This window comes from Syngnathus acus, chromosome 4, assembly GCF_901709675.1.
Source record: "Syngnathus acus chromosome 4, fSynAcu1.2, whole genome shotgun sequence".
NCBI classification, from domain to species: Eukaryota; Metazoa; Chordata; class Actinopteri; order Syngnathiformes; family Syngnathidae; genus Syngnathus; species Syngnathus acus.
The window spans coordinates 7076549-7096317 of NC_051090.1; the positions used below are offsets into that span (position 1 = coordinate 7076549).

The following is a 19769-nucleotide window of genomic DNA, read 5'->3' on the forward strand; positions in this document are numbered from 1 at the left end:
TTTTTGTAAATCAACTTTTTAAAATCAATAAATATGTAGTCATACTACCACATAACACATTTTATTTAATGTACCGTATTTTCCGGACTATAAGGCGCACCGGACTATAAGGCGCACCGGACTATAAGGCACACCTTCAATGAATGGCCCATTTAAAAACTTTGTCCTTATATAAGGCGCACTGGACTATAAGGCGCACCATTAATGCATCATGTCAGATTTTTAATCCAAATCATTCTCCATTTTATCTTTTTTATTTCAATTTCAGATGGAACAAATTACTTTGTAATCAGAAAATAATGATCCATAGTCTTTTTGATTCATGATTCATAGTCTTCAGCGGGACTGATGATTGATTTCATGACACAATGTTTCGGGCCAGTTTAAATTTAGGAATTTGGTCTTTATATAAGGCGCACCGGATTATAAGGCGCACTGTCGGCTTTTGAGAAAATTTTAGGTTTTTTGGTGCGCCTTATAGTCTGGAAAATATGGTATTATTTTAACCACAAAACATCCTTCCAAGCAGCTTTAAAAAATCGCATGTATAGATAAAACCTCCCAATCTGAGCCATTGTCTTGCCAGTCTCATTAATGTAAACTCAACCATGTCAAAACATTTTGAATGCCTTTTTGTTTCTTTTTGATACTAAAACCTCTTTAGGAAAGCTCTTTCCTTGAGTGCACCCTACCCTCCCATATTTGTAATTGCGCTTGTCATCTAAATAGCACAAGTCACGGGCGACAAGCTCTGATTACGCTTAGATTTCAGTCAACAAACGCTCTCAGCTGGTTATCATGAAACAGCAGTACGCCAATTATCTCGTCATTTTTCTACAGCTTTGAGCTCTCCTTACATGGGGCAAAGAATCACAGAGTGGCTCACGATTTTGACTGAGGTTCTACAAATGTGAGTTTTAATAGTTACCACCCAGTGTATAGAAAAATTAGCGGCAATCAGGAGAAACCATTAAGAGTGTGTGTGAATGGCACTGATGAAACAAAACAGTAGGCTATAGCTATTAAGAAAATTGTAAAAGAAATTAAAAACTACCACTGTGTGATTTTTATGTCTTTTTATGTCGGGTATTGGCGATTATTTTTTATTAAACCGCAACATGTCTAATCGTGTTTGAAAAGGTTGCAGTAAATTTAAAAGAGAAAGAAGACAAGACAAGGAATCACACACTGATGTTGTTGGCCTTCTATCCTGAGGTCATAAAATGCATCATAAAAGTCCATTCAGTAGAAAGATGCTCCTCTTTATCGGCCACACATATATATTTGGATTTTTTTTTTTAAAAAGCCCCATATATTAGATGCTGAATCACCCACATTTTTTTCAGACCAACATAGTCTTTCATCTGAAACAAATTATTCAAATGAAAAATATTATTAGCAAAAAAAAAAGGAATTTAATGGGTGAGAGAATTTGTTTTTACTAAAAGGTTTCCTCAAATGACATTAAAATGTGTCTGTTGATAATAAGATACATGACTGTGATTTATTTTGCAACTGTTTTAATGGCCAATTTACTTGCTATCATGGGAAAATATGAAATTAAAATTGCTTTTCTTGTTTTTTTCACCCCATCTGGGCATCACACTCCAATTGAAGCCAGGTTTTGAAATGATAAAACTGCCAAACAAATTTAGATTTACACAGCGTGAAAGCTCCAATAAAAAGTGCTGTCTTGGCAGTTCTCTCATCAACATTGGACCTACTGGATCTCAGCGAGCCAAGCGAGCAGAGAAACAACAAAGACAAGAAGAGTCCTCGTTCATCCCGTAGCGACAAGCAAAAAAGCCCGCACAGGAAAAAAAACGCAGAGACAGAGCTGATCCAGGTGGAGCTGGAACAGAGCATGCGGACAACAGAGAGAGCGTCACTGGACTCCGGTATGGACACTGTGCAAATATTATGAAGAAACTGTCAAAACACTTTCAGTGGAATGGAATGTTCATTGGGAACTAATTAGGCTGTATGCTAAACAGCAGTGAAGTGAATAATTCATGGCACCAAGTATTTCCCTGATGTTTCAAAAAAGAAAATGTCTGAACTGCCAATAGATGTTATTTTTAGAGCATGCTCAGTACTAATTGTCAGTTTTTCCACTTTGTTTAACCTTTCAGACCCTTAGTCGTTTGAGAGTCCAAAAATACATTATTTCAAACAACAACTTTATTTTAGACACCTCCTATGCCAATTCGTTAATGCTTATCTTTGAGTGCAGCTATCACTGGTTCACCGTTGGATAAATGGGAAGAGTTGAACCCCAACCCTGAGAGAAACGGTAACAGAAAGTGGAAATTGGAGAGACGGCGTTCATCAAAAAACTCTTCAAATGAATTTCTATGGTAAGCACTGTCCTGCGCAGATACATATCACGTCATGTGTCAAAATAGTGTAGGCAGTGTTCAGAATTCTTAGGCAAGTCGGAGTCTGTCTTCCTTTTCTGTGGTGTTCCGCAGGGGTCAATTTAAGGGCCCATCTTCTTTGCGCCTCACATGCTCTTTTTCAGAGAGGACATCAGCAAATCATACCACAATTAATTCCTAAGGTTGCCATCAATTTAGGGTCATTTTCTAAAAATATGCACCACATCTTAAGAAATCTTGGGCTCATATTGGATCAGGCCTTGCCATGGTTAATACATTGTTTTACTGTTCCAGACTTGCTCTTCAGCTGTCTCAACAAAATTTCATTAGACTGTCTTCAATTTGTTCAGGACTTTGCTGCACATCCCTTCCGTTCTGTTGTCCTTGAACAGGCGTCCTTTTCATTTTAGGACTCAGTATAAAATATTGTCACTTAAATGTGGATCTGTTGTCTATTTATATGCGTATTATATAATATTGTATATGTTTATATTTCTTCAGAATGAGTGTTGTACAGATTTAGTATAATGTCCAATAAAAACTTGGATTGTTAGTGCTAATTTCCGTCTCTTTTCCAGGTCCATTGACTCTAAAACCCAATTAGAGCCATTGAATAAAAACTGCGTGGAAGCAAACACCAAAGCAGAACCCGAGTCTGCCCTTGCATCTCAAGTAAGTGCTCCGTCTGTGTGATTACAAATTGGGAGTAATCACCTTTATTGTATACACTCTGCATTTGATGTCGATATTATTTAAAAGTGATACAGGAAATATTACATTAACATACCCTGGAACAAACCACTTTTGCATGTTAACCCTTCAAGTTTGTGTGTGATTGTTTTGCCGTCATTTGTCCTAACACCTACAATTCTTCCATTTCAGCTCAACAGGCAGTATATTAGTGGAAGACATGTAAGCCTCCCTATGCATCCTTTCATTTCATATGGGAAGACTTAAACATTTGCACCGCCAAAACAGCATTGCACCATGTTATGAAATTTGACTTGCAAAATGAGTGGCTTGACTTGAAGCTGACAGGTGGTGCTTTTGGTCTTTGGTAGTGCTACATGGTCCAAATGTGAAGCGCTTTCTTGCTGGCTGGATGTCTACAGGTCTGCGTTGGGGGTCTTATTTCTGATGCCATAATTGGATTAATAGCCTATGAATTATTGAGTCGTCTTACTCTGAGCGCATTAGTGTTGATCTCACTGAGCTAGCTAAACATATGTCACCTTTTCACCACCCCTATTAATAATTGATTTAGTATTAAAGATAGGATGGATGGAAGTTATTCGTAGACAAACATTCCAAATATTTGGGCTCAAAAGTTGCACAGTTCACAGACAGGAGCAGTCTCCTGCTATTTTGTAGGTATCCAAAATATTCATACAAGCTGCATGCAAAAACTGAAGATTTGTTTTGTGTGTAGTTTGCAAAACAAGTCTATGGAAAAATCAACCCCCAGAATAATCAAGTGTTTTCCAGGATGATGAAGAGCCATTTCATCCATAAATTAGTTGCCCTCGATATGGAAACAAATGTGTTTATTGGTTTTTGGGGTGAATTTTCCTCGACTATGTGAACGTACTGTACAGAAAATGAGTTTCAAAAAGAAACATAAAAGGCAATTTTAAATCTACTTATCCATCCATCAATACTGAGATTATGCTACCCATTCAAGGGGACATCACTCACTCCACATGGGTCCGTTAGTTCTTCAGTGTCTGGAATAGATTTGATGACCTAATGTTTTATTATGTTGAGTCTATATAGTCATTGCAATAAATCACACTCCTTAATGTGAAATCGTTTAACCTACCCTGGACTAATGTATAGAGATATAACCGAAATTTTGCTGAGCGGGTCTGTTTTAAATTTAGTCACAGGATGTTTGAAGTTACACCTGTGCGGCCGTCAGCATATTGTGAGGTGTTGGATTGCATGTGCAGGTGCACAAAAGTGGACAGCGGGGCGGGGCGGGGTTGAACCCCAGAAAGGTTGGCTGAGTATAGCATGGCGAGGGTTGGGCTGAGATGCTGACACGAGTGATTGAGCTAAAGCATGTCAGAAGCTTTGTTGAGGAGGAGATATTCACTCGTCCCTGAGAAAGCAGAGAAGGCTGACCCCTGCACACTCTCCCTGCCTGTCTCCTTCTGGCTGATTGTGTGTGTGTGTGCATAATGGGCTATATGTGGATGATTAATGAACTGCGTTTCTGCATATACGTCTATCCTGTCCAATGAATTGTGCGTTTGTGTGCGTGACAGGCTCGTCTAACCAAGGATCAGCGGTGGGGCAGCGCCCTCCTTTCCAGACATCAGTCTCTAGAAGAAGAGTTTGAGCGAGCCAAGGCTGCCGTGGAGGTAGGCAGATTGTCGCTCAGCCTTGGGGGAGGTACAGAAAGTACTTCTATGTCTAATGGAGTCACATAGTCAAATCCAAACATGCTATCAAGGTATGTAAAAGATGTGGGAGGAAGCCAGAGTAATACCACGCAAGCACGGTAAGATGTCCGGAATCGAACCCAAACCTCAGAACTGTGAGGCAGATGTGCAAACCACTTCGCAAAACATAAATTAATTTACATCAAATCTGCTCATGTCACTTATGTGTGTGCACATTGAGTTTGACTTTTGCCATTTTTAGTTCAAGGTCATGTCGATTCAATCTGAGTCGTACAAATTCTTTTCAGGATTTTTCGAATTCCTTCTGGAACTAAAAGCCTCTTTTTTCTTGAACCAAAGACTACATGTTGTTTTATACTGTGCTGATGAATAATAGAGCAAGGACAGCAAAAATGGTCAGAAAGTGTGAGGAGCAGTAGAAGAGCGCCGCATTCGCCCACTTGGGGGATTCCATCCTAAAATTAGCCCTGATGTCACAGGTTGTGTAAGCCGTAAGCCCTCAAAATATTTGTCTTGGGATCAGCTGCAGGGCAGGTTAGCGAAGAGATTTGGAGATAGACGTGCTTCAGAGCACGACTCATCGATCAGTAACATAACCTCCCGGTTTGGAATGAGCCCAGTCTTCCATTGAGGATGAATTTTCATGCCGGTGGTCAGCCATTTAAGGTTCATATTTCATCAATATCCACAATCAGATCATCTCTGTTACTGTATATACACAATAGGGACACAACTAGCGTAACACCAAGAGGATGTCAATCCGGCATGGAGGCTTTTTGCCATTCCATTTGATAAAGTAGACAAAAAAAGTGGAACCCTCAGAGGGAGTCGACGTGAAAGCGGCCCCAAATTTCATCCATTTTGCTAAATTGCCACTGATGATAGTAAATGTAGCCTTTTACGGCTCTACAGATAAGAGGATGAAATGAGAAATGGAAAAACGGCTTTAAAGGAATATGATGGCTGGGTGATGAAACATTTTCTCGGTGGGTTAGTGACTCTTCATGCGACATTAGGACAGTTTCAATTACTTTGGCCATATGGTATTGTTATGCTTCACTTGGATAATGCAGAATAAATTGGGACTTGTTTTGCTTGTGATGAATAAGAAATAGGACTCCCTGAGTGGAAATAAAACATAGACTCGTTTTTCTGCAGCATGGCATTTCCTTGATTAAAACAACAGCAGGATGTGCGCACTCTATTATTACCTATTATCTTCTGCAACATCAGCCCGATGCCTTCTTGTTTTTATCAGATGCTGAGCGAGTTGTTTGTTAGATTTTGCTCTCAATCCACATATAAATGGGGAGAAATAATGCAGTTACCCTCTTAACTGGCTTCTTTCAATTTAGGTTAAAACAGTTCAATGTGAGCAAAGTTTTGGTCAAAATGATTGGCAACAATTTGGTGGTTAGTTTTTGTGCAAACAGAAAATAGTGCGCTCTCAAATGTTAATGGCTTTAACCCCCCCTAAAAAGTTTTGGGAAATTTAATATATAATAAAAGTTCCTTCTATTCTGGTGGAATGACTCTTAGATTATTATCTCTGGATAACTAAAAGCAATTGGACTGCACCACCAATTACAGCCTGCAAGACAGTTAAATCTGTCTGAGAGATGGATGTGATATTCCTAATTTATATTGCACGGCTGAAAATTTATCCTGCAGTAATTTGTAGACTAATTCATAGTACAATTATGTTCAAAGAGTCATATATTCCTGATGCTACGTATCAGTCTTGTATTTGTAAATTCATGCATTTTCTACAGCACATATTGTGCAAGCTGGAACTCAAGGCCCATGTAGAAAACCACTGACACTCACATGCCACACTAATTTAGAGTCTTTAATTAACCTAACATACGTCACTTGAAGTTATTTTTATTGTATTTATTTGCAATGGCTGCATCTCACTCCAATCAATCAATTCTAGCTGTAAATCAAATTGAACATCAATCTTTGCTGACAAAGAGCCTGACGGAAGTTGCTGCCCTAGTAACTTGCCTTTTATTTAAGCCGACAGAACAAAAAAAAACTGCATGTGCTGAACTATGTGTTATCACAGACATTCACATCATGGGTAATTGCATTCTAGCAAAATACAAGCGGGGCACTATGTCCGATAAATGTGTGTTATTCCATTATCGGGTCGCCGGCTTTCTATTTTGGTCCGGCTGAGCAAGGACTGGCCGGGCAGAGCTGTCGGGGGGCTTGTTAGCATTGAAAGGCCAAGGCGGACTGGCTCTGGAAACGCTGGGGGTGAGGTTTCTTGTGTCACTGATAAGTAATTAAACTTTCGGTGATGTAGGGTCAAGATGGCTAACCCCTTTCATTTATTTTCTAAAAGTATACTCGTCTAGCTTATACAGCCTTTAATGTCTACTGCTCATATGTACACTATGCTTCTTATTTTATCTGAAATTCATAATCATCATTTACAACTATTCCCTCATGTGCAATCCTGAATGACTGCTTGTAAATTACCCTTGAGGCAAACATTTGTTTGGCTTTGCATAAGCTCTCTACACGTTGACATCGTCAGCATTGGAGTTGTCAACATGCATTTATGTCATGGTCCATTCATTTTTATATCGAGCATGCATCCTGCTGTTCATTCTTAAGTAACATTTGTATTCATAACAGCTCTCTTCAATACTACATGGGTTGTAAATTACCTCGCCTTGTTTCACATAATTAAACTGGCAAGCCCAGAATTATTTAATTTTTTTAAAAATTAGGGGAAAAAAAAAACCACTCCTCTCTGTGTAATATTTTAGAAGCATTTGTTGGAGTGTGGTGATGGATAATCTATACATCAGATGGCGTTTCTTTCTTAAGCAGAATTTGTGTAAACGAGAGGTGGTGGGTTTGATTCCCGGCCAGTGTCCAGATAACCCGGACATAGCCCATCCCAATTAGAAAATAGCTAGGTAGACTCAGGAAAGGGTAAAAAACTGTTGGATCAAAATCTTGCTGAGTCAAATCCTTAACCCAATGCATTGGGTATAAATAACCCAACATTGGCTTGATCATTTTGGATTGGAAAACCTCACCACAACAAACCGATTTTAGGGATGTGCAAAAAATAAAAAGGATGGAAGCATGTCAGACATTTCAGCAAGATACTTGAGAATTGTTTTAATTTGTAGAGAATTGAGATGTGCGATATTCGCACGGTGTGGCTCCAATCAGATCACATTTGATATGTGATATGTGAAAAGAGCCCTCAGGAAGTGGCAACCATGACAATCACCTTGAGGCAATTTGGCTTGGAGTGTCAGCAGCCGCCAATTCCCTGCCGTGGCTTGCTCGTCAGGAGCCACAATGGCCTCGGTGTCATTCGGCAGCCTCTGAAGAGAGGAGATGAGAAGACCTATGACACGTGCTCCTTCAATGTGGATCTCGACCGTGATTCCGTCTAGATTGTTAGTAGACACAGTCACAGACATGAAAGAAAGGACTTTGGCCCCATCTTTCATCTCGTGTGTTTCTGACAATGGATGAGCCCATAAGTGAGACGCAGACGATTGTTCCACTCGGATTGGCATCATTCATTCCAGCTTGGCCAAGAATCATGGACAGTGTGATGAATGGAGTGCCCACATAAACTAAAAGACACGAACATGCTCTGTAGAAGAAGCAAGTGAACACGTCTTACATATTTCATCCATCGCAACCTTTCGGTATTTGGTCAGAGAAAGTGAAACGCAAATGTCACTTGAAATTATGTCATGTGCACTAGTCATTCTTTCACCTCTGTTTCTCTCCCTTCCTTGACCCCTCCCCCTTTGGTTCATCCTGATCTCCCATTCCTCCCCCCTCCCTCGCTGTTTCCGTAGTCGGATACAGAGTTCTGGGATAAGATGCAAGCAGAGTGGGAGGAACTGGCTCGGCGAAACTGGCTGACGGAGAATGAGCAAGCCCAGATTCCCTCCACGGTCTCTCCTCATGAGAAGGTCAATATTGTCTCTGATTTGTAGTCAGGCTCAGATCAATAAGTGTAGGAAATATGACATTTTTTTATTATTAATACTGACAGATTAAATAAGCAGTGAGGAATTTTCCACTAGAGGTTTTTGCATTTATTGCGACATTAATATAATCATTTGCGCAAGCAATTAAGTTTGCAATAAAGTATGCACATAATTCATAACAATAGAAGTTTGTGCAAAGGGGGTCCAAAATGATTTTTTATGCCGTCTATTCATCAAAAATTTCTGTTTGCTTCTGTTTGAAGAGAAACACATTGGAATTTATTCATGGAAATTGTTTGTGTTGAATAGATCATTACCTTGGCTTGCAGAACCTCAACTTTCCGTTTCTGGTTTTCAAATCACCTCATTACAATGTTTTTTAACCTGTGTGCGCTTTCCTCTACACACAAGTGAACATTTGAGACTTGAAGTTTCCGAGAAAAACAGAGTAGAAGAAAAAAAACTGTGCTGCATAATTTGTAAACATCACCTTTTGCTATCCTTTGGAATATTTGTGCAGTCTTTGACAAGGTAAAAAAAACATATTTGTAACCTCACATTTGAACTAAAAATGGATGCGGCATGCCTCACTATGAAATGGTAGAACTATATAAACTTTTCTAATCAACAATGAAAGATAAGGGTCATGAGGAAAAAAGTGATTTCTTCTTGTCTGTGATTTCTGTGGGCAAAAGTTTTCAACAGAAGTTTACACAACTGAATCTTACTGTGTTCCTCAATCCAATCATTATGCTGCATATTCCAAAACGCCACCTTAGCATCTGTGTCGTATAAATAATACAAGCGAATATGTTTCTCGGCACAGCTCATCACCCATGAGTTGACCTTCCCATACGGGGAAGTCTTTAGAGAGCCGACTTGCGGGACCTCCTGATTGATCCCAGCGCAGAGCAAGTTCTTTCAAAGTCGTCTTGCTCTGAGGCAGCCGTAAACACGCTGGGGTAATCACAGTTGGAAAATTCAAAGTTTAACATTTAAAGAGAACGGGGGGAAAAAAACCTCAAGGAGCCCAGTCCGCCATGTGTTAACGATCGATTCCTTGCATCCGAGGGTCACTGACGTCACCACTGAACTTGTTTTCTGTTTTTTTGTTTTTGCTGACAGGGTTACTACTTCCACACAGATAATCCCTATAAGGACTTGCCTAATGCGTTTGATGAGGGGTTGAAGAAGTCTCGAGAAGGAGACTTGCCAAATGCGGTGCTTATGCTGGAAGCGGCTGTCTTGCAAGACCCTCACGATTCCGAGGTGAATGCAGTCATGAAAGCACGCACTGAGGCTGAACGATTTTGAGAAATAATGAAATAATCTATCGTATTTATGCTTTACAATGATGATTGCACAGGTCAACTGGACTGTGGCAAGTGCCAACAAAAAGCGCCGACTCGTGCTGAGAGAAACCATAAAGAAAAAAAAGCCTCAGTGGCAACCAGCTGTGCGAGGCAGATTTTGTTCTCAGAGGACACGGGCTTGAACGCTGATTGCCTAGAATTTCCTCCACCTTCTTGAATTGTTTACTGTAACAAAAAGGCCTACCGTATTTTCCGGACTATTAGGCGCACCTAAAAACCTAACATTTTCTCAAAAGCCGACAGTGCGCCTTATAGTCCGGTGCGCCTTATATATGGACCAAATTCCTAAATTTAAACTGGCCCCAAGCATTGTGACATGAAATCAATCATAAGTCGAGACTCAAGACTATGAATCATGAATCAAAAAGACTATGGATAATTATTTTGTGATTATAAAGTAATTTGTTGCGTCTGAAGTTGAAATAAAAAAGATAAAATGGAGAATGATTTGATTTGGATTAAAAATCTGACGTGATGCATTAATGGTGCGCCTTATAGTCCGGTGCGGTAACTTGCCTGTACTGACAATTTCCATTTGACCAGTGAGGAAAATCTTTGGTCATTTCATTTTATTCGCCTTCTTCTTTTCATATAGTCAGGAGTGACCTCTTTGCAGGTTGAAAGAGCAAAGCCTTTGCATAAAGCCCTTTTGGTATCCCCAAGAATATACAGAAATGTGCCAATTTTTACAGAGGAAGGATAATCCCTCTGTGTATGGAACTAATACGATTCCAAAATTCCACCTGGGGTGCTTAGTCGCTCGTTGCCTCACTCCAAAGACCTCTGAGAAATTATTTCTCTCCTTATTTAAGACAGCAGGACCAAAAAAAAAAAGACATGCGCAGAGATTAGTTTTAGTATTAACTGATTATAACATGAGGTTTTACAGAGAGAATTTTATAATCTCACTTTATGGATTTAAAATTAATCAGTCTGCCCTCTAGTGTTTATTTGGGAAACTTACTGTACATATTTTACATATAGCACGTATTCAAAGTTTGTATCTAATTAAAGTTTTTGGGGCAGAATGACAAAGTATTGGTAGACTTTAGGGTTCTCCTCATTATTATATTCTCTCCTTATTGCTTCTCTGCAGGCTTGGCAAGTGCTCGGGACCACTCAGGCCGAAAATGAGAATGAGCAGGCAGCGATTGTCTCCCTACAGAGGTAAATAAATAAATAAATAAAAGATGCATCTGTTAATAGTGTCGAAGTAAAATTAACAACACAGTTCAAATATTTCATTCAGTGTAAACTTTTCTTTGCAATCGAACACAAAAAATACTTTCCCAAGTAAACGTGATTACTCAAGAGACTGTTTTTGCACTTAATCTCGCAGACAGTTATTAGTCAAATATGAGTCGCTTCAGTCCACATTGTGTTGTTGTTATATAACAACTGCCATCTGTCTGCACAATATTTTGGTATGAAGTCAGATTAGATATTTTACCTGGCTTTAGTCCTGTTGGAGCCCCCACTGGCAGCACTTTGGATGCTACGCATAAAATAATTATTCTGTTTGTAAATTTTTAAATTTACTTCAAAGCAATTAAATTGGTTTCTGTACTTATTATAAAAAGAAAGATAATTTGTGTGCAAGGGGATTTGAGTGTTCTGACTTTATGTAACCCTCACCTTTGATTCACTGGGGTGAAATAATTTACTATGAGATTAACAGAGATTAAGACTGGCACATGAGTTTATCTTGCTAAATCTTAGTTTTGGCTTCTCTCTTATTCTAAACTAATCCATCACGTACATCCAAAACAACTCAGCTTCATCTGGTTTACTCTTGTCACAAACAACAACACTTTCTAAGCACGCTAATCCAAAAACAGATCTATGCATGCAATTTCACCCGCTTCCCGTCTTCATTCAGGTGTTTGGAGCTCCACCCCAACAATCTCACGGCCCTCATGGCCTTGGCGGTGAGTCTGACCAACACGGGTATGCGTTACGAAGCCTGCGAGGCTTTGCTCCGCTGGCTGCGGCACAATCCGAAATACAAACACCTCCTGAAAGGCAAAAACCAACTTGCGGGATCCCCAAACTCCCAGCGCAGGATGTCCCAGGCGCCCAACGTTGGCAGGCATGAAAGGTAAACAAAATGGTGGGCTGTTATGTTTTGGAGTGTAGGTTCACTTTTTAGGTTTTTTTTTTTTACCCACTTCTTGAAAATTGGTTCAACTGCCAAAAATGTGACCCAATAAACTGCTGACCAACAGAATGTCACATTATATATTTATCACGTGTTCTACAAGCTCATTTATTTAACTCTGACATTCATTAAGTGCGTCAAAGCACTAGAACCCGCCAGCTCTGTGAGCCAGAGCTGGTGCTGGCATTCTTTCACTATCTTGACAAGTGTGCCCTCTTCGCCAGACCACTCTCAATCCCTGCTTTAGGGGGAGACGCTTCTATCTTAAGCTTTTAAAATGAAGGTTTTAAGCTTTGAACATCAGATAAAAAAAGGCTTAATTCTTCTCCCGAGGAAAAGAAACACTCTATCAAATCATTAATCGTCTAGTCAAAGTGAAGAGATACAGGTACATCCCAATTACCGTGATGTTTCTGCTAATCCATGTGGAATCTTCCCTATTCTCTTTTTTCTTCTGCTCACTCCATCTTTCTCCTTTAACCCTGCTGGTTAACTGCTCTTGGCAATTATCCACTCCATCTCCCAAGCATTTGTAATGCCCGACCTCATCTGGGAAAAAAAATGACCTTCAATGACAAGAAGGGATTATTTGTTTTCTTCCAACAACACTGTCACTGCCGCCCTAACGCTGATATAAACATGACCACAGCTCCGTGCTACCCGAGGTCAAGGAACTCTTCTTGGAGGCAGTCCAGCACAACTCGGACACCGTTGACCCGGACTTGCAGACGGGCCTCGGGGTGCTTTACAACCTCAGCAGCGAGTTCAACAAGGCGGTGGATGCTTTCAACACGGCCTTGTCAGTGCGGCCTGAGGTATTGCCGCTACACAAACTCACTCACTTGAGGAAAGACAGGATTGTGACTTTAGATAGGTGATACTCTAGCCCAGATTTGGCTTTTTATGTTAAATTCAATGTCTCCACTCAGAATACATTATTGGAATTTATTTGTAAGATTCAGTATTACCGTATTTTTTGCACTATAATGCGCACCTAAAAACCTCCAATATTCTTGAAAGCCGACGGTGCGCCTTATAATCCGGTGCGCCTTATAGTGCGGAAAATACGGTAGTCAACAATGTATTCAAAGCACCCCCTCTACAGTCACACATTTTTTGTTTTGTTTTCAAATGTTGTTAGAATATCAGGGCATCAAGATGATGCCAGAGATTAGACGGAAAAAAAGCTGAGTATTTCCATTTAGAAAGTGAACATTTTCAGAGACTCTCGCAAACATGGATGCAGATATTTGAAAGGCTGACCTTCAAACTACAAAAAAAAACCGATTTGCACAGAAGCATCTATAGAGAGAACTCCTCTCTCAGTTTTGTACACATACACATGCAAAGGTAAAATGTCATGTTCACACAAAGGTGAAGATGTCATCAAAGCATTAAATCAGCCTAATTCTTACAGCATGTGACACAAAGTGTTCATCTCTCATTCACATACTAAAACAGAGACAAAAACATCAATGTGTGTGACGATTCGCAAACTTTATCGATGTCTTTGCATCCCCTTGATGCAAATGAGCGTCTGTCCTCCCCCACCATGTCCCAGGTCGGCATGAACATTACTCACCGTTAAATCCAACCTCCCAAATTTGACTTGGTAATATCTGCCCCCCTGCTGCAAAACTAACTGAACACAAAGGAAGATAATTATATCCCCACTGCAAGGCTCAACCTTAGATAAAGGGCCCCTGTACTGCCGTTGACCATGACCTCTGTGTGTGTGTGTGCATGTGTGTGTGCGTGCCTCCAGGTGGCAAACAAGCACAAGGACACCCTGAGTGATGTAACTGAGCTCTCCTTAAATTACCCTTGTTAGTTGAGCCAGGAGCTGAAGTTCACGTTTTGTCATTTTTTTCATCGCAAAAAAACAGGCCGCTTATTTTGTTGCAAAGCAGATAATTCAGTTCTAAGAGCTTAAAAGATTTTTATTTAACCCAGGATTACTTGCTGTGGAACCGGCTAGGGGCAACTCTGGCAAATGGGGACCGAAGCGAGGAGGCGGTGGAGGCGTACACAAGAGCTTTGGAGCTGCAGCCGGGATTTATCAGGTCTCGCTATAACCTGGGAATCAGCTGCATTAACCTCGGAGCACACAGGTGAGTGAGTGCAATTGCTATTTGGGGGGTCGGGGGGAGTTTGAATTAGACAACTTCTGTAGAAGTAATCAAATATGACCACACTCATCGACTATATGCCCAGATCGTTATTAAAAACACCACAGACTCAGGAGTGACCACACTGAAGGTCCAGCCCAACAGAACAATAAAAACAGACACGGATAATATTGAACCCGTTATGGCTTGGAGAATCAAACGTCATCATGTTGAGGCAGCCCAATTAAACTAGAGTGAATGCATTTATTTCCCCAGAGAAGCGGCCAGCAACTTCCTGACAGCCCTCAGTCTTCAGCGGAAAAGCCGGAGTCGACAGCAGTCCCACCAGGTCATGTCCGGAAACATCTGGGCCGCTCTCAGGATAGCTTTGTCCATGATGGACCAGCCTGAACTCTTCCAGGCTGCAAACATCGGTGACCTGGATCTTCTCATGAAAGCCTTTAACTTAGACATATGAGGAATAGTAAGGTAGTGACAACTGTTGTTCCTCCTCTTTCGTCTAGCCAGTAGCTCAAAGCCCAAAGCGGACACATCAGAATGCATCAGATGTAAGGCTGGAGATTTTCCGTTTCTTTGTATGCACGTCGTCCACCCCAATTAACTTGGAGCTGTTCTGAGGACAGGTTCTTCCAAGTGACTGCTTTGTGACGGATTTGCACAGCACCCCGAAGAGCACAAGGGTGGGCGAAGATTGTACGAGCAATGCCTTAGAGAATTTTGTCAATTAAAAACGGGCTCAGTCATTGGAACAGAGCTGAACCGGGAGTGATCTCACAGAGGGAACGTCATGTACAGTTTGCTGTTTGCACACAACTGACGAGATTTTGGGAAAACAAAGCTTTCGCTCAGAAAGACTCACGGGTGGATTCAGTGAGCAAATGAAAACAACTGCACCATATATCCTGAAGTTCACATTTCTCTTGCCGGCTTGGAATAATGCTCCCGCATGACTTTTCAAAATGTTTCCCTTTTTGCACTTGAGACAAACCGGTAACCTCCTCAGTCCAAGTGGAATGTGCAAGCCAGGTTGTGTTAAGCCTTACTCAAAAGCATGCCGACAAGATTTATTGATACTATTTTTATGGCAACACAAAAACACTAAGCCATTGCATCCTATATATTATATTACCAGACCAATTTCACTTTCTTTGATTTATTGCTATCTTCTGACTTGGATTCTGTCTTTTTCTCATTTGCCTGAACCTGTTCTTTTTTTCAATCTTTGCTCAATTTAATGTAATGATGGTTTTCTGCTGAGCATCAATTTTGAAGAAAAAAAGATTCATCACTCCGTACAGTGTTTCAGCTTCTAAACCTTTAAACCTTTTCTTTATATTCAGGCATCATCCAACTTTTCCAAGCAGTGCAGTTCAGGTTTAGGTTTGGAGATGGTACTGCTTGGTGGGAATTATTTTAGTTAAAAAGAAATAGCATGGTTATGAATCCAGAAAAGTCAAATACCCGACATTCCATGTCCTCTGCAGCACTATTGTTTGAAAGTCACTCTGTGACTTTTATTTTCAGTCAATTGGACTAAATGATAACCTTCCATCTGCCTTCCTTTACGTTTAGCCCAACACTTGGCTATTTAACAGGCGTGGCAGCGACCCTGCCAAGCTGAAGATGTGGAGGTCTGATTCTATGCAAAAGGTCATATTTCATGTTTATCGGACCTTAGAAAAATGCTAAGAATGCTATCAGGGGAAGCCAGAGCTCAGTTATTATTCTTTCCAATCATACAGCAGTGTGGTCGTGGGTTGAATAAGGACAAGGATTTCATTAGGAAATCGGTGCGAGACAACAACAGGAGATAAACCCAAATCTGAAGATAAAGGCAACACAATTCATTTTGTAGCCTGGTGTGCCACGTTGTGTTACATGGCAGTGTCATCTTTGTCCTTGTTTGCACCAAAAATATCAGAATTACATCAACGCCGTCCTGCTGATTTTCTGTTTGAATTCATGCGGGCTACCTTTTGTCAAAGAACAGGAAATTTCACTAATAACATTGTAATAATAACATCAGTTAACTTTCATGGCAGTAAAAAGTGTGTTGTTTTTTTTTTGCTCGCACCAGCTTCTTTGCTCAACATTAATTAAATGTATTTATTATTTAATTAAATTAATTAAAATTAATACCTAAATATCTGTTTTGCTTTTTAAAATGTTAAACTTTTCTTTTTTTTTTTTGGATGCAGCTACGCCAGCCCTCACTTTGAACCGCCAATGTTGAGTGAACATTTTTGATCGGGCTATGTCGTTTCTACATCCTGCAAAATCATTTAAACTAGTTTTGTTGTGCAGATGCGTTTGAACGTATGTAATAATAGTCTTTTGAACATACAGATAAAGTCGTTGGAGTAGATAGACAAAGCTCTCCGAACGTATTTGATAAAGCCATTCAAGCGTATTGGTAAAACATAGGCTAAAAGCTAAAAACGTTTTTCCCCATAATGCAACATATTTTTTCCAATGACGCCGTGGGCTTTTGTCCAATTGCCAATGTTACGTTTTTACATGTATTTATATTCTGTGCATGCTGCTACAGCATATACAGCCAAAACAAGTCAGGGGCGGAAAGTAGTTTGTGTGTGAAGAAAAAATTATAGTCGGGCGAGACCACCAGAGATGGTTTTATGATCCCCAAAAAATATTTTGTAATGTTTTTTTTCCACCCACTGTCCTTGTTAATTCAATGTTACACTTAAATGAGGCCACATGGCAGAATGGCTTTGGACGAGTCTTTTGTGCCTCTGCGTCACAGCTGGCCACCAGATCTGTTTGTTTTCATTGGCCTCCTCCACACTGTCCTAAATGCTGACATTGCCAGGTGCCCACACGACCGCCAGGCTTGTTGGACAAAGCAGGACCAGTACAAGCCTCCAAATAACTTTTTTTTTCTTCAATAGACAGCAGTCATTTAGAAACACCACCTGTTCATGCAACTGTGTATCAAAACTGAAACAATGATGTCGGTTTCCAAATGTACAAAATCCTAAATCTAGTTTTCTGATAGAGGTTTGCAGGCCTCTACTGTTTTTGCTTGAAATGAAGAAATTATTTTTTTAAAGAAACCTTCGATGGCATACTGTATTGCATTGAGTGTCGGTAGAAGCGACTCGTTGAAGCCTCTCAGGTGAATTCTCATAAAGCATGCTCCTGAGAAACAAAACGAGCTTGAGCGCATGCCCGATCCTTTTACATTGAGTTTGTATGCATGGGCAACGTGGAAATGCTTTCTTTTAGTCCGAGTAACAGCATATATGACATTTCATTGAGATATGTTTGCAATTTAAAAACTGCAAAAAAGTGCATATACATACTACATCTATATACTGTAAAATGCTTTGGTTAGAATGAAACAGCTAATAAACAAAACAAAACACTATGAAGCTCACTAGTATGTTACTAGGAATTTTAGAATTACCGTATGACTTGACTACTGATAACGTTTTTTACGAACCCCAACCATTAGAGCGATATAGTATCTCCTCAAATATGTTTTAATCCTTGAAATTATTCATGATTATTAATAAATAAACTCTTGCAATTTGGCCCAAATATTTAATTTGGGTATGAATTCAAATCCTTTATTTTTTTTGTCCTCCTTTCATTACCATTAGATGTGCAATTTGATATTTTTGCAAAATTGATTAAATTTCACAACCATTTTATCTCACTGACCTATTTACCCATGTGATGAATTAGTCACCAAATTATTGGGCTCGATTTAATTCAATAATCATTATCTTGCCTTATGATGATCAAAAAACTATAAATGTGCCTCAACATCTTTCAAGTTCTTCTAAGTTTTTGTCAAAGGTATAAATGGTTGGGGTTCGTAAGAGTTATCGGTATTTTTTACTTCACTGAAGTGTACAAAAGTCATTTTTGTATTTTGTTGAGCTATGCATTTGACATGTATGAAGGACATTGAAATGATACGCTTTAATCAATAATACGCTTTAAACAATCCATTTAGTTCAACACTGTAATGCATATTACTCTCCCTGTATAATCACAATGACCGCATTAGAACCTTTAAAATGAACATTATGAAAGTAATCTTTTCAAAATAAACTGTTGTGATACAAATTCCATACAGATGTGCCTTTGTGTTCTTGAAGAGAAAAACTGCAAATAAGCGATTGGCGTGGGAGTTGATTAATATTCAACTCACTTGTTTTCATGCAAGATAATGCCAAACACTGGCCAACAAAGGACAAGAGTGGACAAAGTGTTGTTTATTAAATTACCCAAACATCGTAAGTAAATAGTGCCAATGAACATATTGGCATGACTATTCACGTACGGCTAAGCCATATCTGGATAAATGCATACATTTCAAAAGTCAAGGTAAAACAATCTCTTAAGGAAAACTGAATCGGCACAAATCTGTTTCCAAAAAAAGGCAACAGAGAACCACTTGAACATTTAGTTACATGAAAAGAAAGCCCAGCAAAGTATAATCTTACAATGCAAATAACTCAAATGTTTAGTGCACATACTAACAGTGGAGACAAACTAAACCCTATTTTGAACAACAGCTGGAAGGGAAAGCTCAGACAGAATGTACACGCACGTTAACATAATCGGCTGCTTGGAGATTAACAGAATATTACCTGACAACAGAAGCTAAGAAGACATTCACCACTCGACACCTTGGAGATGACGTCACCGGGCGGCCACTGATCCACGTGACAACCAACCATGTGACACAAATGCCAGACTTGCATAGAGATGCTTGATCAGTTCCTCACTGCCGGGGGAATTACCCAGATTTTTACGTTGGACTGCATTTAAACTTGCTCATGGACTTTGTAGGCACGGCATTATTGAAGGGAAGCACCGCTGAAATCTTATATTGGCCCTTAACCAACCAGCTCAGTGGCCTAGTGGTAGAGTGTCCGCCCTGACACTGGAAGGTTGTGGGTTCAAACCCTGGCCGGGTCATACCAAAGACTATAAAAATGGGACCCATTGCCTCCCTGCTTGGCACTCAGCATTAAGGGTTGGAATTGGGGGGTTAGATCACCAAACGATTCCCGAGCGCGGCACCGCTGCTGCTCCCCTCTCCCCCAGGGGATGGATCAAAATCCCACGGGGATGGGTTAAATGCAGAGGACAAATTTCACCACACCCAGATGTGTGTGTGAGTGACGATCATTGGGACTTTAACTTTAACTTAAGGAGAGACGTCAGTAACCTGAGATGCTATACTGACTGATATTGTGATAATAGGCTTTCCTCTTGGGAAATATGAATATCAAGTTTTAAATATGACTGTAGGTTAAAAATCAGCAGAACTCGCTTTAAGGATGAGACACTTTCCTTGAGGGGGCCAAGGAC

General features: G+C 40.0%; 1 protein-coding gene across 3 annotated transcripts in view; it reads left to right on the top strand.

Moving 5' to 3' along the window:
• pex5la (peroxisomal biogenesis factor 5-like a) overlaps positions 1-15840 on the top strand; it is a 43426-nt gene extending 27586 nt beyond the window's left edge. For 2 of the 3 annotated variants that reach the window (XM_037248864.1, XM_037248867.1), the window contains 12 exons: positions 1701-1898; positions 2234-2357; positions 2957-3050; positions 3261-3290; positions 4646-4741; positions 8626-8742; positions 9886-10029; positions 11230-11300; positions 12013-12231; positions 12941-13106; positions 14245-14402; positions 14676-15840. In XM_037248864.1, the coding sequence (XP_037104759.1) occupies positions 1701-1898; positions 2234-2357; positions 2957-3050; positions 3261-3290; positions 4646-4741; positions 8626-8742; positions 9886-10029; positions 11230-11300; positions 12013-12231; positions 12941-13106; positions 14245-14402; positions 14676-14877 (1619 nt within the window). In that variant the 3' untranslated portion in view covers positions 14878-15840. The remainder of the gene's footprint in view (positions 1-1700; positions 1899-2233; positions 2358-2956; positions 3051-3260; positions 3291-4645; positions 4742-8625; positions 8743-9885; positions 10030-11229; positions 11301-12012; positions 12232-12940; positions 13107-14244; positions 14403-14675) is intronic. The other variant, XM_037248865.1, reaches the window with a different exon arrangement.
• The last annotated feature ends 3929 nt before the right edge of the window (positions 15841-19769 follow it).